This window comes from Hypanus sabinus, unplaced genomic scaffold (genome assembly GCF_030144855.1).
Source record: "Hypanus sabinus isolate sHypSab1 unplaced genomic scaffold, sHypSab1.hap1 scaffold_842, whole genome shotgun sequence".
Taxonomy (NCBI): Eukaryota; Metazoa; Chordata; class Chondrichthyes; order Myliobatiformes; family Dasyatidae; genus Hypanus; species Hypanus sabinus.
Genome location: NW_026781695.1, coordinates 175,294 through 194,378, shown reverse-complemented (window position 1 = coordinate 194,378; position 19,085 = coordinate 175,294). Strand labels below are relative to the sequence as shown.

Below are 19,085 nucleotides of genomic sequence, written 5' to 3'. Positions count from 1 at the left end.
GGCTCTGGGCCTGTACTTGCTGGAGTTTTGAAAAATGAGTGGGAGATCTCATTGAAACCTATCAAATATTGAAAGGATCTATAAGGAGAAGCACTGTCGACGTTTCGGGCCGAGACCCTTCGTCAGGACTAGTCCTTATAGATACTGCCTGACCTGCTGTGTTCCACCAGCTTTTTGTGTGTGTTGTTTGAATTTCCAGCATCTGCAGATTTCTCGTGTTTGGATATCGAAAGGTCTAGATAGAGTGGATGTGAAGAAGATGTTTCCTGTAGTGGGAGTCTGGGACCAGAGGGCACAGACTCAGAATAGAAGGGTGTCCATTTCGAAAAGGGGTGAGGAAAACTTTCTTCAGCCAGAGCAGACTGTGGTGTATCTGTGGAATTCATTGCCACAGATGGCTGTGCAGACCTAGTCACCAGGTATATCTAAAATATCAGAGCAGAATTGGCCCAGTTGGGTCTTAGGAGAGCTCTGCCATTTCATCATGGCTGATCCATTTCCCTCTCAGCCCCAGTCTCCTGCCTTCTTCCCATAACACTTCGTGGCCTTGTGGCGACTCATTTCCTAGCGTATCCGAACCGACTCACAATTAGATAGCCTACGGGGGTTTGCGAGCACAGAGCTTTGGAGCCTCTTCGCCATGGGGGGCTGGTTGACAGAGGCTTAAAAGTGAGGCTGAAGTTTTCGAATAAAGTTTTTCCTTCGACTGCAGTTACCGACTCCGTGTCGTAATTTTAGTGCTGCGTGTAGCACACCGCTACAGCCTAACAAATCAAGAATCTATCAACCTTAAATATACCCAATATGGCCTCCACAGCTGCCTGTGGCAATGAATTACACAGATTCACCACTCACTAGCTCAAGAAATTCCCCCTCACCTCTGTTCTAAATGGACACCCCTCTATTCTGGGTCTGTGCCCTTTAGTCCTAGACTCCCCCACCACAGGAAACATCCTCTCCACATTCAACATTAGGTTGTATTCAATGAAATCCCCCCTCATTCTTCTCAGTATCAGCGGGTATAGGCCCAAAGCCAGCAAACGCTCCTCATATGGTAACCCTTTAAGGCAGAGGTGATAAGTTCTTAATTAATCAGGGTGTTAAAGGTTACAAGAAGGCAGGAGAATGGGATTGAGAGGGTTAATAAATCAGCCATGATGGAATGGCTCAGCAGACTCTAATGGCCTAATTCCACTCCTCGGTCAGCAGGGTTTCCTTCGGGGAAAACCTGCTGGAATTCTTTGAGGAAATAGCAAGCTGGGTAGACAAAGAAGAATTGGAGGATGTTGTGTACGGGTTTTCAGAAGGTCTCTGACAAGGTGCCTCACATGAGGCTGCTTAGCCCATGGAATTACAGGATAGTAAAAATGAATAGAGCAGTGGCTGACTGGCAAAGGGTGGGAATAATGGGAGCCTTTTCTGATTGATTGCCGTTGATTGGCGATGTTCCTCAGAGGTCAGAATTGGGACCATCTCTTTTTATGTCAGTATCAATGATTTGGACGAGGGAAATGATGGCAACATGGCCAAGTTTGCAGATGGTATGAAGATAGGTAGAGGCAGAGGTAGTGTTGAGGAAGCAGGGAGTCTGCTGAAGGAGTTAGAGAGATTGGGATAGTGGTCGCCAACCCATCAATCGCGATTGGCTTGAACCCACGCGAGGTCATCAGCTGCCTAAACGCAGTGACACCCTCGCGCCAGTGTTCACCTCGCGCGGCCGGAGAGAACTGCCGACGCTACTGCCCTGGAACACGGCCGGCGGGAAGTGCTGATGCTACTGGCCGGGAGTGCGGCCGGCGGGAAGTGCTTTTACTACCGGCCTGGAGTGCGGCCGGCGGGAAGTGCTGATGCTACTGGCCTGGAGTGCGGCCGGCGGGAAGTGCTGATGCTACCGGCCGGGAGTGCGGCCGGCGGGAAGTGCTGATGCTACTGGCCTGGAGTGCGGCCGGCGGGAAGTGCTGATGCTACTGGCCGGGAGTGCGGCCGGCGGGAAGTGCTGATGCTACTGCCCTGGAACACGGCCGGCGGGAAGTGCCGATGCTACTGGCCGGGAGTGCGGCCGGCGGGAAGTGCTGATGCTACCGGCCGGGAGTGCGGCCGGCGGGAAGTGCTGATGCTACCGGCCGGGAGTGCGGCCGGCGGGAAGTGCTGATGCTACCGGCCTGGAGTGCGGCCGGCGGGAAGTGCTGATGCTACCGGCCGGGAGTGCGGCCGGCGGGAAGTGCTGATGCTACCGGCCGGGAGTGCGGCCGGCGGGAAGTGCTGATGCTACCGGCCTGGAGTGCGGCCGGCGGGAAGTGCCGATGCTACTGCCCTGGAACACGGCCGGCGGGAAGTGCTTTTACTACTGGCCGGGAGTGCGGCCGGCGGGAAGTGCTGATGCTACCGGCCGGGAGTGCGGCCGGCGGGAAGTGCTGATGCTACCGGCCGGGAGTGCGGCCGGCGGGAAGTGCTGATGCTACCGGCCGGGAGTGCGGCCGGCGGGAAGTGCTGATGCTACTGGCCGGGAGTGCGGCCGGCGGGAAGTGCTGATGCTACTGGCCGGGAGTGCGGCCGGCGGGAAGTGCTGATGCTACCGGCCGGGAGTGCGGCCGGCGGGAAGTGCTGATGCTACCGGCCGGGAGTGCGGCCGGCGGGAAGTGCTGATGCTACAGGCCCGGAGTGCGGCCGGCGGGAAGTGCTGATGCTACTGGCCGGGAGTGCGGCCGGCGGGAAGTGCTGATGCTACCGGCCGGGAGTGCGGCCGGCGGGAAGTGCTGATGCTACCGGCCGGGAGTGCGGCCGGCGGGAAGTGCTGATGCTACCGGCCGGGAGTGCGGCCGGCGGGAAGTGCTGATGCTACCGGCCGGGAGTGCGGCCGGCGGGAAGTGCTGATGCTACCGGCCGGGAGTGCGGCCGGCGGGAAGTGCTGATGCTACCGGCCGGGAGTGCGGCCGGCGGGAAGTGCTGATGCTACCGGCCGGGAGTGCGGCCGGCGGGAAGTGCTGATGCTACTGGCCGGGAGTGCGGCCGGCGGGAAGTGCTGATGCTACTGGCCGGGAGTGCGGCCGGCGGGAAGTGCTGATGCTACCGGCCCGGAGTGCGGCCGGCGGGAAGTGCTTTTACTACCGGCCGGGAGTGCGGCCGGCGGGAAGTGCTTTTACTACCGGCCGGGAGTGCGGCCGGCGGGAAGTGCTTTTACTACTGGCCGGGAGTGCGGCCGGCGGGAAGTGCTGATGCTACCGGCCGGGAGTGCGGCCGGCGGGAAGTGCTGATGCTACTGGCCGGGAGTGCTGACAGATGGGCGCCGCCTCTGGACCTGTTTAGCACACCGAATGTTCGTGGAAAACCCAGTGCTAAAATATTCACAGACAGGCTCAGGGTTTCCTAAGTAGCTGAGCAGCTACCGCACTGCGTTCGACTGAAACAAACTTTTCTCGGCCAATAGATCCTACAAGGGGGGCGGGTGCATGTCCTGTCGCACTCCTCGCTCGGTCGCTGTCTCTGGACTGCGACCGCTGCGGCCCCGGCACGGGGACCTCCGGCCCTGACCTTGTCCTCTCACCCCACCCACCACCAGTCACACCTGGCCGAGGTGGCTGGCGTCAGGCGGGCGGGAGGCTGCAGCTCGGGCCAAGAGGTTGTCTAATGAAGCAATGAAGCCCTCAAAACGGCTTCAGTACTCTGAGTCCAAGCATCCCGCACTTAGAGACAAACCCGTTGAGTTTTTCAGCGGAAAAAACTTGAGCAAGCGGGACAGAAGCTAAGTGCCGAGAGCCGCAAAAACTAAATTGCGGAATAGACTGGACATAAGGAACCCCCTTCGAGTATCGCTGTATTCCCATCGTGCTTAACACTGCCCTCTCACCCTGTCCGCCGGTCCGCAAGAATATTGTCAATATTAAACCGGTTCACGGTGCAAAGAAGGGTGGTAAACCCTGGCGTTTATACATTATTTCTACTTCCGGGTTGTGGGGTTTTACTTCCGGTCTTTTCTGCCCCGGTGCGCATGCGTGTAACTAATCGATCTGGGGTCGATCTTGCCTTTCACTAAGGCCGAGTTAGGGGATCTTGGGCTTAAAAAGGTTGGTGACCACTAGATTAGAAGAATGGGCAAAGAAGTGGCAAATGGAGTGCAGTGCTGGGAAGTGTATGGTCATGCACTCTGGTAGAAGGAATAAAAGCAGAGGCTATTTTCTAAAAGGGGAGAAAATTTAAAAACCCTAGGTGCAAAGGGACTTGTCCTCTTGCAGGATTCCCTGAAGGTTAATTTGCAGATTGAGTCAGTGGGGAGGAAGGCAAATGCAATGTTGGCATTCATTTCAAGAGAACTAGAATAAGATATAATGCTGAGGCTTCACTTGGAGCATTGTGAGCAGTTTTGGGCCCCTTTTAGAGAGGGTTTAGAGGAGGCTCTGGGCCTGAGGGATCTCACTGAAACCTATGAGCCTACATAGAATGGATGTGGAGAAGATGTTTCCTATACTGGGGGAGTCGAGGACCAGAGGGGACCGCCTCAGAATAGAGGCATGTCCACTTAGAACAGAGCTGAGGAGGATTTTCTTTAGCCAAAGGTTGGTGAATCTGTGGAATTCGTTGCCACAGGCAGCTGTGGTAGCCAAGTCATCAGGTATATTTAAGGTGGAGCTTGGTGGGTTTTTGATTAGTCAGGGTGTGAAAGGCTATGAAGAGAAGACAGGGGAATGGGGTTGAGAGGGAAATCAATTAGCCATGATGAAATGGTGGACGGGCTGAATGGCCTAATTCTGCTCTTACTGCTCATTTACTTCTCACTTCATCCCCACCTCCCCCCACACACCCACCTGGTCCCAACTCTCACCTGCCGGCTTGTACTCCTTCCCCTCCCCCCAGTCACTTCAGGCTTCTTCCCCCTCAATGTATTCACAACAGATTCTCCCCCCACCACCTACCGTCAGATTTCTGGACCACGAACTCATCAGCACTCCCTCACTACCTGCTCTCTTTCTACACTGCCTAGTTAAGTTGTTTATGTCTGGTAGATTCAGGTTGGTTGGACCATTGGTTAATTCGGCCAGCCATTTATTTGGGACAACTCTTAAAGAACTATAACTAATCAAGAAAATAGCCAGGATTCCTTTAATTTATTTTGGACACTACGCTGATCAAGCGAGGCAGGAGACTGTTGCCAAATGGTTTCAAACTAGCGTCAGCCACATGCATGTCGTGTGGCCCTTAGATGCTACACAGCATTTAGAGCAATCGGTTTTTAAATAGAATCACTTGCATATCTGTAAAAACTAATAGTTGGCGAGAAATACCTGCACTGTTTTTGTGCACTTTATGCAGTCCTGGGTAGGTCTGTAGTCTAGTGTAGTTTTTTTTTTCTCTCTGTGTTGTTTTTACGTAGTTCAGTGTAGTTTTTGTACTGTTTCATATAGCACCATAGTCCTGAAAAACGTTGTCTTGTTTTTACTGTGTACCGTACCAGCAGTTATGGTCGAAATGACAATAAAAAGTAACTTGACTTGACTTGAAATAAGCAGTAAGACAATTCTGAACTGCCTTGCTCATTGCTGGTTCAAATGTTCAGGCTCGCAAATGTCGGAAAAGGCCGGGAGTGAAAATGAAACAATTTCACAACTTCAGCAAGATAGGAGCTACGAAGAGTTTGAAGGTATCAGCTATCATCTTGAATGTTAGAATAAAACTGAAGATTGAGAGGATGCAATCATTGAAAGCATTGTTTGAAACCAGTCCATTATGTGCACTAGATATCTGCTCAGATTACAGTCAATCGAAAGAACACATTAGCGTACACTGGGTGAACTCCTCTGTCGATAACTACTAAGAACTAACACAGTTTAGTAGTACTGCAGTAGTATCAGCAGCGTCCCAACTTGTTCTGTATTTAATTTAAATACATTTTACTCAGTTAAACATAATTTGCCTTTTTAAAACTATTCCCATGAAATTTCGGTAAATTGAAGCAGCTGCTTAATTGGGCCAAAATGTACTGGTCCCGATGTGTCCCAGTTAACCGGAATCCACAGTATATATATTTCCCGCTGCAATTTATAGTATTTTCTATGTATTACACTGTAGTGCTGCAGCAAACCAACATTACCTATGTCAGTGAGTTTTAGTTAATTTATTTAGAAGTGCAAAAGGGAAGAGCCTCATCTGGCACTACCCAGCCACCTACCTATTTAACCCTAGCCTAATCACAGGACAATTTACAATGACTAATTAATCTACCAACTGGCATGTTTTTGGACTGTGGGAGGAAACCGGAGCACCTGGAAGAAACCCATGTGGTCACAGGGAGAAAGTACAACCTCCTTACAGACAGCGCTGGGTACTGAACTCCGAGGAGAGATTTCCAGCATCTGCAGAAGCTCATGTCTATTGTTTTCTCTCAAGAGCACTGTGGTAATATATTGTTCCAGTATGCAAAGATTTTTAGCTAATTAGAGCCAGATATTCTGGGACCTGCCTGCAATAAATGCCACAGAGCCACTTGCCTTCTAATCGCTCTCATTATCAGCCTGTTAACTCCTAGTCACAGGCTCATACAGAATGGAAGCTGGCCCTTTGGCCCAACTGCTCCATGCTAGCCCCATCTGCCCAGTTCAAAGTAATTTTATTATCAAACCACGCCTATGTCACAGAAACACAGAAAACCACAGCACAACCTTTGGCCCACAAAGCTGTGCCTAACATGTCCCAACCTTTGAAATCACTAGGCTTACCTGTAGTCCTCTATTTTTCTAAGCTCCATGTACCTATCCAAAAGTCTCTTAAAAGACCCTATCATATCTGCCTCCAACACCATTGCCGGCAGCCCATTCTACGCACTTACCACTCTCTGGGTAAAAAAACTTATCTCTGACATCTCTGTACCTACTCCCCAGCACCTTAAACCTGTGCCCTCTTATGGGATTTCAGCCCTGGGAAAAAGCCTCCGACTATCCACACAATCAATGCCTCTCATCATCTTATACACATCTATCAGATCACCTCTCATCCTCCGTCGCTCCAAGGAGAAAAGGCTGAGCTCACTCAACATATTCTCATAAGGCATGCTCCCCAATCCAGGCAACATTTTTGTGAATCTCCTCTGCACCCTTTCTATGGCTTCCACATCCTTCCTGTAGTGAGATGAGATCTGAGCACAGTACTCCAAGTGGGGTCTGACCAGGGTCCTATATAGCTGCAACATTACCTCTCAGCTCCTATATTCAATTCCACGATTGATAAAGGCCAATGCACCGTACGCCTTCTTAACCAGAGTCAACCTATGAGCGTTATAGTTATAGTCAACCTATCTGCTTTGAGCGTCCTATGGACTCGGACCCCAAGATCCCTCTGATCCTCCACACTGCCAAGAGTCTTACCATTAATACTATATTCTGCCATCATATTTGACCTACCAAAATGAACCGCTTCACACTTATCCAGGTTGAACTCCATCTGCCACTTCCCAGCCCAGTTTTCATCCTATCAATGTCCTGCTGTAACCTCTGACAGCCCTCCACACTATCCACAACACCCCCAGCCTTTGCAAACTTACTAACCCATCCCTCCACTTCCTCGTCCAGGTGATTTATAAAAATCACAAAGTATAAGGGTCCCAGAACAGATCCCTGAGGCACTCCACTGGTCACCGACCTCCATATGACCCGTGGACAACCACTTCTGTGGGCAAACCAGTTCTGGATCCACAAAGCAATGTCCCCTTGGATCCCAAGCCTCCCTACTTTCTCAATAAGCCTTGTATGGGCTACCTTATCAAATGCCTTGCTGAAATCCATATACACTACATCTACTGCTCTTCCTTCATCAATTTTGAGTCACATCCTCAAAAAATTCAATTATGCTTGTAAGGGAGGACCTGCCTTTTACAAAGCCATGCTACTATTCCTAATCAGATTATGCCGCTTCAAATGTTCACAAATCCTGCCTCTCAGGATCTCCTCCATCAACGTACCAACCACTCAGGTAAGACTCACCGGTCTATAATTTCCTGGGCTATCTATACTCTCTTTCTTGAATAAAGGAACAACATCTGCAACCCTACGATCCTCCGGAACCTCTCCCGTCCCCATTGATGATGCAAAGATCATCGCCAGAGGCTCAGCAATCTCCTCCCTCACCTCCCGCAGTAGCCTGGGGTACATCACATTCGGTCCCGGAGACTTACCCAACTTGATGCTTCCCAAAAGCTCCAGCGCATCCTCTTTCTTAATACTTACATGCTCAAGCTTTTCAAACTGCTGCGTCATCACTATCATCACCAAGAGTCTTTTCCATAGTGAATACTGAAGTAAAGTATTCATTAAGTAATTCTGCTATTTCCTCCGGTTCCATTTACACTTTCCCACTGTCACACTTGATAGGTCCTATTCTTTCACATCTTATCCTCTTGCTCTTCACATACTTGTAGAATGCCTTGGGGTTTTCCTTAATCCTGTCCACCAAGGCCTTCTCATGGCCCCTTCTGGCTCTCCTAATTTCCTTCTTAAGCTCCTTCCTGTTAGCCTTATAATCTTCCAGATCTCTAACATCATCTAGCTCTCTGAACCTTTTGTGAGCTTTTCTTTTCTTCTTGACTAGATTTATTACAGCCTTTGTACACCACAGTTCCTGTACCCTCATTGGACGGTACCTATGCAGAACTCCACACAAATATCCCTTGAACATTTGCCACATTTCTTCCGTACTTTTCCTGAGAACATCTGTTTCCAATTTAAGACTCCAATTTCCTGCCCGATAGGTTCAAAATTCCCCTTACCCCAATTAAGCACTTTTCTAACTTGTCTGTTCCTATCTCTCTCCAATGCTATTGTAAAGGAGACAGAATTATGATCACTATCTCCAAAATGCTCTCCCACTGAGAGACCTGACACCTGACCAAGTTCATTTCCCAGTAATAAATCAAGTACAGCCTCTCTTTTTGTAGGCTTATCTACTTATTGTGTCAAGAAACCTTCCTGAACACACCTAACAAATTCCATCCCAACTAAACCCCTTGCTCGAGGGAGATGCCAATTGATATTTGGGAATTTAAAATCTCCCATCACGACAACTCTGTTATTATTACACCTTTCCAGGATCTGTTTCCTGATCTGCTCCTCAATATCTGTTACTATTGGGCAGCCTATAAAAAACACCCAGTGAAGTTATTGACCCCTTCCTGTTTCTAACCTCCACCTGCAGAGACTCCGTAGACAATCCCTCCATGGCTTCCACTTTCTACAACCGTGATGCTATCTCTGATCAACAGTGCCACGCCCCCACCTCTTTTGCTTCCCTCCCTGTCCTTACTGAAACATCTAAATCCTGGCAATTGAAGTAACCATTCCTGTCCCTGAGCCATCCAAGTCTCTGTAATGGCCACCACATCATAGCTCCAAGCACTGATCCACGCTGTAAGCTCATCCGCTTTGTTAACAACTCTCGTGTTAAAATAGACGTATCTCAAACCTTCGGTCTGAGTGCGTCCCTTCTCTACCACCTGCCTATTCTCCCTCTCGCACTGTCTACAAGCTTTCTCTATTTGTGAGCTAACCTCCTCTTTCCCAGTCTCTTCAGTTCCCACCCAACAATTCCAGTTTAAACTCTCCCCAGTAGCCTTAGCAAACCTTCCCGCCAGGATATTGGTCCCCCTGGGATTCAGGTGCAACTGGTCCTTTTTGTACAGGTCACACTTGCCCCAAAAGAGGTCCCAATGATCCAGAAATCTGAATCCCTGCTCCCTCCTCCAATCCCTCAGCCACGCATTTATCCTCCACCTCATTCTATTCCTATTCTCACTGTCGCATGGCACAGGCAGTACAGGCAGGCCCCGGGTTACGTATGAGCTCAGTTCCTGAGTCCGTCGGATTTGTACGTAAGTCTGAACAAGTACATCCCATATTATTTAGCGTCAGTTAGTCAAACGTTTGTCTTAGTATATAGTATATATTTTACCTTTCTATGCATATAAAACACTTAAGGAACGTATGCATTCCAATAATTAAACCACAGCATTGCTTAGTAATAATTGTAGCTTTCATCGGGGCAGGGCCTTTCACATGCTTCATTATTCTCACTTCATCCTTTAAAATTGTTCTGATCGTTGACCGACTAACGCTTTTCCAATGACCGATGGCGTTGCAACTCTTTCCAAACACTTTATTATTTCCATTTTATTCTCAATCGCGATCACTTCCCATCAACGGAACAGAAACACTGCGGGCGGCAGGTCCCGACCTCTGCTGGCTCCTGAGGTCTGCTGGGTCCTAAGGACCACCGCACTGAATTCCCCGGGTCCAAAAGTTCACTGCATTGAGACAGGTTAAATGGGACAAGTGGGGGCTGTGCTGGGCTTGGATATCTGATCCTTCACAATATTCCGCATGGGAATTTAAACTGGAGGTGGCAGTGTTTTTTTTTTAAGAGGTCGAGTTATGCGCTTGACATCAACCCGGCATGGGTGGTATGGGAGTCACTGGATCAACATCAACCCAGCACAGGAGCGATCTGTCACTGGATCGAACTCGGGAAGCTCTGTTCTCCAGCCCAGCGCTGAGCGCACTGCGCCACCAGCCGACAGGGTCAGGGTGAATCTTGCTAAGAAAAATTTAAACCAAATGCAAAGATACACACTCAACACAGTGTCAAAGGCAACGACTTAAAATGGCGGGCAGCGTTCTCCTTCCTCAGTTCATAAGTACGAATTATCTGTAAGTCGGACATTCGTAACTCAGGGACTGCCTGTAATCCCGAAATTACTACCTTTACGGTCCTGCTTCTCAACTTCCTTCCTAACTCCCTGTACTCTTTTTTCAGGACCTCTTCCCTTTTCCTACCTATGCCATTGGTACCAATATGTACCACGACCTCTGGCTGTTCTCCCTCCCACTGCAGGGTATCTTGGACGCGATCCGAAACATCCCAGACCCTGGCACCTGGGAGGCAAACTACCATCCCAGTTTCTTTCCTGTGTCCACAGAATCGCCTGTCTGACCCCCTAACTATAGAGTCCCCTATCACTACTGCCTTCCTCTTCCTTTCCCTATACGTCTGAGCCACAGGGCCAGACTCTGTGCCAGAGGCACGGCCACTGTCACTTCCACCAGGTAGGCTGTTCTCTCCCCAACTGTACTCAAAACAGGAGTACTTATTGTCAAGGGGTACAGCCACAGGGGTACTCTCTGGTACCTGACTCTTCCCCTTCCCCCTTCTGACTGTGACCCACTTGTCTGTCTCCCATGGCCCCTGTGTGACGACCTGCCTATAACTCCCCTCTACAAACCTCTTCGCTCTCCTAGACAAGGCGAAAGTCATCAACCTGTATCTCCAGTTCTCAAACTTGGCCCCACAGGAGCTGCAGCTCGACACACTGGGTGCAGATATGGCCGTCCGGGAGGCTGGGAGATTCCAGGACCTCCCACATCTGACACCGAGCACAGAAAACTGGCCTCACACACATACTTCCTACCTCGCCTCATCCTGTTACCGGCTAAGCCCGTTGAGTCAAAGCCCTATCACTCCGCTGCCCGCTGGATACTTTTTAAATCTTTCACACTCTACTGGCTGACGTCACGTGCCTGTGCAGTCTTGCCTCTCTTTTAACCCGAGTGGCAAAAACTGCCTTGGCTCCGAAAATCAGCCGTTCACTCGCACCCTTCTTGCTCCAAATCAAAATGCTACCCTGAGATTCATTTTCTCGTGGAAATTCAGGGTAGAACAAAGCAGTACAATACACTATGAGAAAAAAAACACTAAAGACTAACAAACAACCAAAGTGCAAAAGAAGACAAACTGCAAATACAAAAAAAGTAAATAAGTAATACTGAGAACAGGAGTTGTCGAGGCGAGTCTTTAGGCTGAGGAATCAATTCAATGCTGAGGTGAATGAAGTTATCCATTCTGGTTCTGGAGCCCGATGGTAGGAGGGTAATAACTGTTCCTGAATCTGCTGGGTTTGGACGTAAGCTTTCTGTAACTCCCTCACAATGGCAGCGAGAAGAGAACATGACCCAGATGTGACCATTCAGCCCATCATGTCTGTATTTCACCTATATGTACGTGTGGAGCCCGAGCCTCTCCCCATGGTTCCGGAGTCGCGAGTGCTCACCTGAACACATCCCTGACGTGTGCCATCAGCTCCGGGCCAATTCCATCCCCCGGGATCATCGCCACTGTGTGTCGGCCCCCATACTTGGCCGGGGGCGGCTGTGGAGAGAAGTGACAGTGTGGTCAGTGGGTGAAAGAACACTGGGAGGATGCCCTGGTGCAAGGAAACAAGCTGGTAAGAGACAATTTCAACATATTTCTGTCCCTCCTGCCTTCACATTCCAAAACCTGAATGGGAGAGACAGTTCTCTTTTAGTGCCTTTCTCTTGATGGTTGTCTGGACACCGCCGGTGTCTCTAAGTATTTCACTTGATGGATATTTGTACATGACTGGTGCTTCTCAGTCCCTCTCTCTCAGGGGAAGATCTGTACACTGACCGTTGTCTCTCAGTCCCTCTCTCTCAGGGGGAGATCTGTACACTGACCGGTGTCTCTCAGTCCCTCTCTCTCAGGGGAAGATCTGTACACTGACCGTTGTCTCTCAGTCCCTCTCTCTCAGGGGGAGATCTGTACACTGACCGGTGTCTCTCAGTCCCTCTCTCTCAGGGGGAGATCTGTACACTGACCGGTGTCTCTCAGTCCCTCTCTCTCTCAGGGGAAGATCTGTACACTGACCGTTGTCTCTCAGTCCCTCTCTCTCAGGGGAGATCTGTACACTGACCGGTGTCTCTCAGTCCCTCTCTCTGTCAGGGGATCTGTACACTGACCGGTGTCTCTCAGTCCCTCTCTCTCCGAGGGAGATCTGTACACTGACCGTTGTCTCTCAGTCCCTCTCTCTCAGGGGAGATCTGTACACTGACCGGTGTCTCTCAGTCCCTCTCTCTGTCAGGGGATCTGTACACTGACCGGTGTCTCCTCTCTCTCAGGGTGATCTGTACACTGACCGGTGTCTCTCAGTCCCTCTCTCTCAGGGGAGATCTGTACACTGACCGGTGTCTCTCAGTCCCTCTCTCTCAGGGGGAGATCTGTACACTGACCGGTGTCACTCAGTCCCTCCCTCTCTGGGGGAGCTCTGTACACTGACCGGTGTCTCTCAGTCCCTCTCTCTCGGGGGGAGATCTGTACACTGACTGGTGTCTCTCAGTCCCTCTCTCAGGGGGAGATCTGTACACTGACCGGTGTCTCTCATTCCCTCTCTCTCTGGGGGAGATCTGTACACTGACCGGTGTCTCTCATTCCCTCTCTCTCTGGGGGAGATCTGTACACTGACCGGTGTCTCTCAGTCCCTCTCTCTCAGAGGGAGATCTGTACACTGATGGGTGTCTCTCAGTCCCTCTCTCTCAGGGGAGATCTGTACACTGACCGGTGTCTCTCAGTCCTCTCTCTCAGGGGGAGATCTGTACACTGACCGGTGTCTCTCAGTCCCTCTCTCTCAGGGGGAGATCTGTACACTGACCGGTGTCTCTCAGTCCCTCTCTCTCAGGGGGAGATCTGTACACTGACCGGTGTTTCTCAGTCCCTCTCAGGGGGAGATCTGTACACTGACCGGTGTCTCTCAGTCCCTCTCTCTCAGGGGAGATCTGTACACTGACCGGTGTCTCTCAGTCCCTCTCTCTCAGGGGGAGATCTGTACACTGACCGGTGTTTCTCAGTCCCTCTCAGGGGGAGATCTATACACTGACTGGGGTCTCTCAGCCCCTCTCTCTTAGGGAGATACCACTTATACATTGTCATGTATTGGAGTCTCTCACATGCTCATCACCAGCAGCAAGGGTACAAGACAGAGCAAGGTCACCATGGCCATGTTGCAGGTGTGCTTAAAAGATATACTTACTATTGAGTGATCAGTCTGGGCGAATGGGTGGAAATAAAAGGAAAAGAAAGTTAATCAAATGCAGAAGTTGTCGGCAAAATCCCAATCCCAGGATACAGCAGCTCCATCAGCCAGGGATCTGTGTGGATGGATGTTCGGGGCCGTGAAGAACAGATGGCCTGTATCAGCACATTCACTGGTGTGCACTCAGGCTGAAGACGGTGGAGTGGATGGGAAAGGCAGGTGTCCAGTTTTCAGTATGAATGGGGTCCCATTGGAAGTGAGAGGGAAGCGGTGGGTCCCATTGGGGTTGTGGACGGTGGGAGTGATTAGGAAGGGGTGGGTCCCACTGGGGTTGTGGACGGTGGGAGTGATTGGGAAGGGGTGGGTCCCATTGGGGTTGTGGACAGTGGGAGTGATTAGGAAGGGGTGGGTCCCACTGGGGTTGTGGACAGTGGGAGTGATTGGAAAGGGGTTGGTCCCATTGGGGTTGTGGACAGTGGGAGTGATTGGGAAGGGGTGGGTCCCATTGGGGTTGTGGACAGTGGGAGTGATTGGGAAGCGGTGGGTCCCATTGGGGTTGTGGACAGTGGGAGTGATTGGGAAGGGGTGGGTCCCATTGGGGTTGTGGACAGTTGGAGTGATTGGGAAGAGGTGGGTCCCATTGGGGTTGTGGACAGTGGGAGTGATTGGGAAGCGGTGGGTCCCATTGGGGTTGTGGACGGTGGGAGTGATTGGGAAGGGGTGGGTCCCATTGGGGTTGTGGACAGTGGGAGTGATTGGAAAGGGGTTGGTCCCATTGGGGTTGTGGACAGTGGGAGTGATTGGGAAGGGGTGGGTCCCATTGGGGTTGTGGACAGTTGGAGTGATTGGGAAGAGGTGGGTCCCATTGGGGTTGTGGACAGTGGGAGTGATTGGGAAGGGGTGGGTCCCATTGGGGTTACGGACAGTGGGAGTGATTGGGAAGGGGTGGGTCCCACTGGGGTTGTGGACGGTGGGATGTATGGGAAGGGGGGGGTCCCAATGGGAGTACGGACAGCGGGAGTGAATGGGAAAGGATGGAGTTCCGTGGGGAGTGCGAATGGTGAGAGTGAACGGGAAGGGATGGGTCCGATTGGGAGTGTGGACACTGAATGTGAATGGGGAGGGGTGAGAGAGAGGGGTGTATGTACTGGAGAGCATTATAGAGATGGAGAGTTGTGTAGGGGCTGAAGTGGTTTACAGAAAGAGAGGGACATAGAGGCCAGAGGGGTTTATTTACAAAGACAGAAAGCGTTACAGGAACTGGAAGGGGTGAAAGATGGTTGTGTGTTACAGGGGCTGGACAGAGTGAGGTACAGATACTGGGAGGGGTGTAGGGGTCAGAGGGGTGACGGATACAGGGAAGGGTTTGGGTAGGGAGGGGTATGAGGTTTCGGGATGTGGGGGAGAGCAGGCAGGCGCAACCTGCAGCAGCCAATGTTGTGGGTGCTTCTCTCCCAACCCCACCACCAAGCCCCACCCATAGCAAGAGTCCGCACACAGGTTTAGCGTGAGCGTGCCAGGAGCTGAATCACTGTGGAGATTTTGCTTCCGTCGGTGGACAGCGATGTGTGAAGTGGCTTGTGTGTGGGGTGGGAGCAGAGCCTGTGGCAGGGGCAAGCGAACTTACAACGAAAGCCGATAGCCTTCGGTGACCGCAGGTAGTCGCACCAAGAACCTGGGGCAGAAAACGAGGAACAATTAGCAGCAGGTAACCCACGCCCCATTTTTGCTTTACACCTTTGAGAGGTGTTGAGAGCTTCCCGTCACAATTCACTCACTGCGGAAACTTAACCCGATGTTGCAGCTCTGTAAAACCCTGGTTAGACCACACTTGGGAGTACGGTGTTCAGTTCTGGCCACCTTGTTACAGGAGGGACGTGAATGCTTCAGAGGGGGTGCAGAGGAGATTTACCAGGATGCTGCCTGGATTAGACAGCAAGTCTTATGAGGAAAGATTGAGCGAGATGGGGCTTTTCTCATTGCAGCGGAGGATGAGAGATGAATAAATTGATAACAGGCATAGTTAAGAGTAGACAGCTTGAGATTTTTTCCCAGAGCAACAATGGTCAAGATAAGAAGACATACTTTTAAGGTGAGTGGAGGGAAGTACAGTGGTGGGGGGGGGGGGGGGGGGGATGTTCTAGGTAGGACTTTTACGCAGAGAGTGGCGGGTGCCTGGGCTAATGGTGGAGGCAGATACATCAGGGACATTTAAGAAACTCTTAGATGGGAACATGGATGACAGTAAAAAAGGAGGGTACAGATTCAGATGTATGCAGCACATCGAAACATTGGGGTGGCGGGCTGGAGGTACGTCCCTACCAAAGGAGGTGTGAGGTGCTCCTTCCCTCCGCTAGCCTGCAGGTGGGCGAGGTGTAGCACCTGCTTAGCCCCTCGATCAGGGTCACGTGAAGTCACGGGAGCAGGTGGTGGGTGGTCGCACGAGCAACTGGCACATGTGACCACTGTCGCCAGGCAGACAATCTCTGAAGAGTATTCAAAGTGGCTGGGCGGAGGCGGTGGTCATCCACCCTGTAAAGGTGCTGCTCAGAAGGCGGCAATGGCCTTCTGCAGAAAAATTTGCCAAGAACAATCATGATCATGGAAAGACCACGATCATCCACGTCACATAACGATGACAGCAAAGCATACAGCGCGCATACTTCTTACTGCAACTTACAATCTATATTGGAGCAGCGCAGTAGCACAGCGATCAGCACAATGCTTTACAGCACCGGTAACACGGGTTCAATCCCCGCCTGCTCATTGTATGTTCTCCCACAGTCCAAAGGTGTACCGGCTGGCAGGCTAATTGTAAATTGTCCCGTGATTACACTCGGGTTCAATCATGAGACCGCTGCGTGGGGCGGCCCGAAGGGCCACACTGAATAAACAGACACCCACACGTCATGCTGCAGCCGCCACCTCCTGCCACCGGGTGGAGCTACCTCCCAGATCTGGAACTGCAAGAAAGAGGCCACTCAGCCCATTGGACTGGTGCTCATCATTTGAACGAGTTCACTGGTTCCCCACTCAGTTCCTGCCTGACACCCTGCAGACTTTACAAGCATTGAGTCTGCTTTTCTCTGTTGCCACCTGCATTGGAATTGGTTTATTACTGTCACAGGTGAAACTCTTGTCTTGCCCACTGTTCATGCAGATCAGATCATTACACAGCGCATTGAGGTAGAACAAGGTAAAACAATAACAGAACGCAGAATAGAGTGTCCCAGTTACAGAGAGAGTGCAGTGCAGGTAGGCGGTAAGGTGCAAGGTCATAAGAGAGAATCCATCTCTGCTTTAAATATGCCCAATGACTTCAGTCAGCCATTCCACAGGTTTGCTACCTTTGGCTGAAGAAATTCCTCCTTGTCTCCATTCTGAAGGATCAACCCTTTAACCAAGGCTGTGTCCTTTGTATTTATACCTTGAGTATACATATGTCCCCAACAACACACTTAAACTTCAATGGTGTGGTTGCGGGGTAAGAAGTCACCAGTTGACGCAAGCTCTCAACCATCCTCAGCCTCTAAAGGATGCACTACAGAACGCCGACAGTCCAGACTCATCACGGCAACTGCTCCGCCCATGACTGCAAGAAACCGCGGAGAGTTTTGGGCACATCACGGAAACCAGTCTCTCCCCTCCGTGGACTCTGTCCACAGTTCTTACCGCCTCAGTAAAGCAGCCAGCACAATTAAAGACTCCAGCCACCCTGTATCTCTGTACGTGTGACAATAATAAACCAATTCTAATTCCATTTTTGTCTTCTCCCATCGGGCAGCAGACACACCACCAGGATCAGGGACAGTTTCTACCCCGCTGTTATCAGACTCCTGAACAGGTATTTTGTATGATAAGATGGACTCTTGTTATGACTCTGCACCTTATAGTCTACCTGCACTGCACTTTCTCTGTAGCTGTTACACTTCCTTCTGCACGCTGTTATTGTTTTACCTCAATGCACTGTGTAATGATCAGAATCAGATTTAGCAGCCTTTGCACCAGCACTACGATGCAATACATAATAAAGAAAAACAACATAATTACAGTTAACACGAGGAAATCTGCAGATGCTGGAAATTCAAGCAACACACACAAAATGCTGCGTTCCACCAGCATTTTGTGTGTGTTGCTACAGTTAATTAAGCATGCAAAATAGATAAAAAGTAATGAGGTACTGTTCATGGGTTCATTATCCATTCAGAAATCTGATGGCAGAGGGGAAGAAGCTATTAATGAATCGTTGAGTGTGTGCCTTCAGGCTTCTGTACCTCCTCCCTGATGAGAACAGGGCATGACCTGGGTGATGAGGGTTCTTAATGATGGATACTGCCTTTTTGAGGCATCGCTCCTTGATGGACCTGACTAACTTTACAAGTTTTAGAACTCTCTGCAGCTTATTTTGATCCTGTGCAGTAGCCTACCCTTCCCCCCCCCATACCAGACGGCGATATACCCGGTTGCAATGCTCTCCTCAGTACCTGTAGAAGTTTGCGACATAACAAATCCCTTCAAGCTCCCAATGAAATATCAGCGCCGTATGAAGAGTTTGCAAGACAAGGATTTTCACTGCAGCTCATGTGGGAAAGGGAAGCCTCAGCGCATGCGCAGTACGGCTCAGCGGGCGGGACCGCGACCGTCTCGCCATCCTCCTCATGCACAATGTCCACACTCCCCTCATTCCCCTACCCCACCCGACCCCCTCTGCCCGTGTATTCTCCTCTCCTTTCACCTGGGCCGGCTTCCCGAAGGGGCTGCGAGCAGCTGCGCCCAACCAACGCCGCAGGACAGGAGCCACCGCCGTTGCCATCCCCGCGGTCCGGACCGGGCCTGATCACGTGTGCCACCAGGCAGGCGACACGCATGCGCCGCTGTGCGGCCCTCTGGGAGATGTAGTTTCCACTTCTTTCCCCCATAATCCCCTGCTCCGCCCGCTGTCCTCTGGGAGATGTGGTTCACAGCCTCTCGGCCCTTCGCCGCTTTCCTAACCCTTGGCCAAGCGTCTTCCTGCGGGGATGGGATTACGGGGTGTAATCTCGATATTGTTCTGGCGTGGGAAAGGAGGCCATTCGACACGTTCAGCCCATGCTGGCTCTTTTCAATCCCAACATTCAATATCTCCTCCATGTGCCACAGACACCATTCAGCCCATTAAATTCACCTAGCCCACAAGAGGGAGCGGGAGAGATCCGAAAGCACTATCCATCATTACCCACAACATGCC

At 51.0% G+C, this 19,085-nt stretch overlaps 1 protein-coding gene across 2 annotated transcripts in view; it reads right to left on the bottom strand.

The window, feature by feature from the left end:
• LOC132390298 (isocitrate dehydrogenase [NAD] subunit gamma, mitochondrial-like) overlaps nucleotides 1-18,733 on the bottom strand; it is a 28,007-nt gene extending 9,274 nt beyond the window's left edge. Inside the window, exons 1-3 of one of the 2 annotated variants that reach the window (XM_059962915.1) lie at nucleotides 18,594-18,733; nucleotides 15,486-15,533; nucleotides 12,083-12,180 (exon numbers count right to left, since the gene is read on the bottom strand). In XM_059962915.1, coding sequence (XP_059818898.1) covers nucleotides 12,083-12,180; nucleotides 15,486-15,533; nucleotides 18,594-18,671 — 224 coding nt within the window. In that variant the 5' untranslated portion in view covers nucleotides 18,672-18,733. The remainder of the gene's footprint in view (nucleotides 1-12,082; nucleotides 12,181-15,485; nucleotides 15,534-18,593) is intronic. The other variant, XM_059962916.1, reaches the window with a different exon arrangement.
• Between the last annotated feature and the right edge of the window lie 352 nt (nucleotides 18,734-19,085).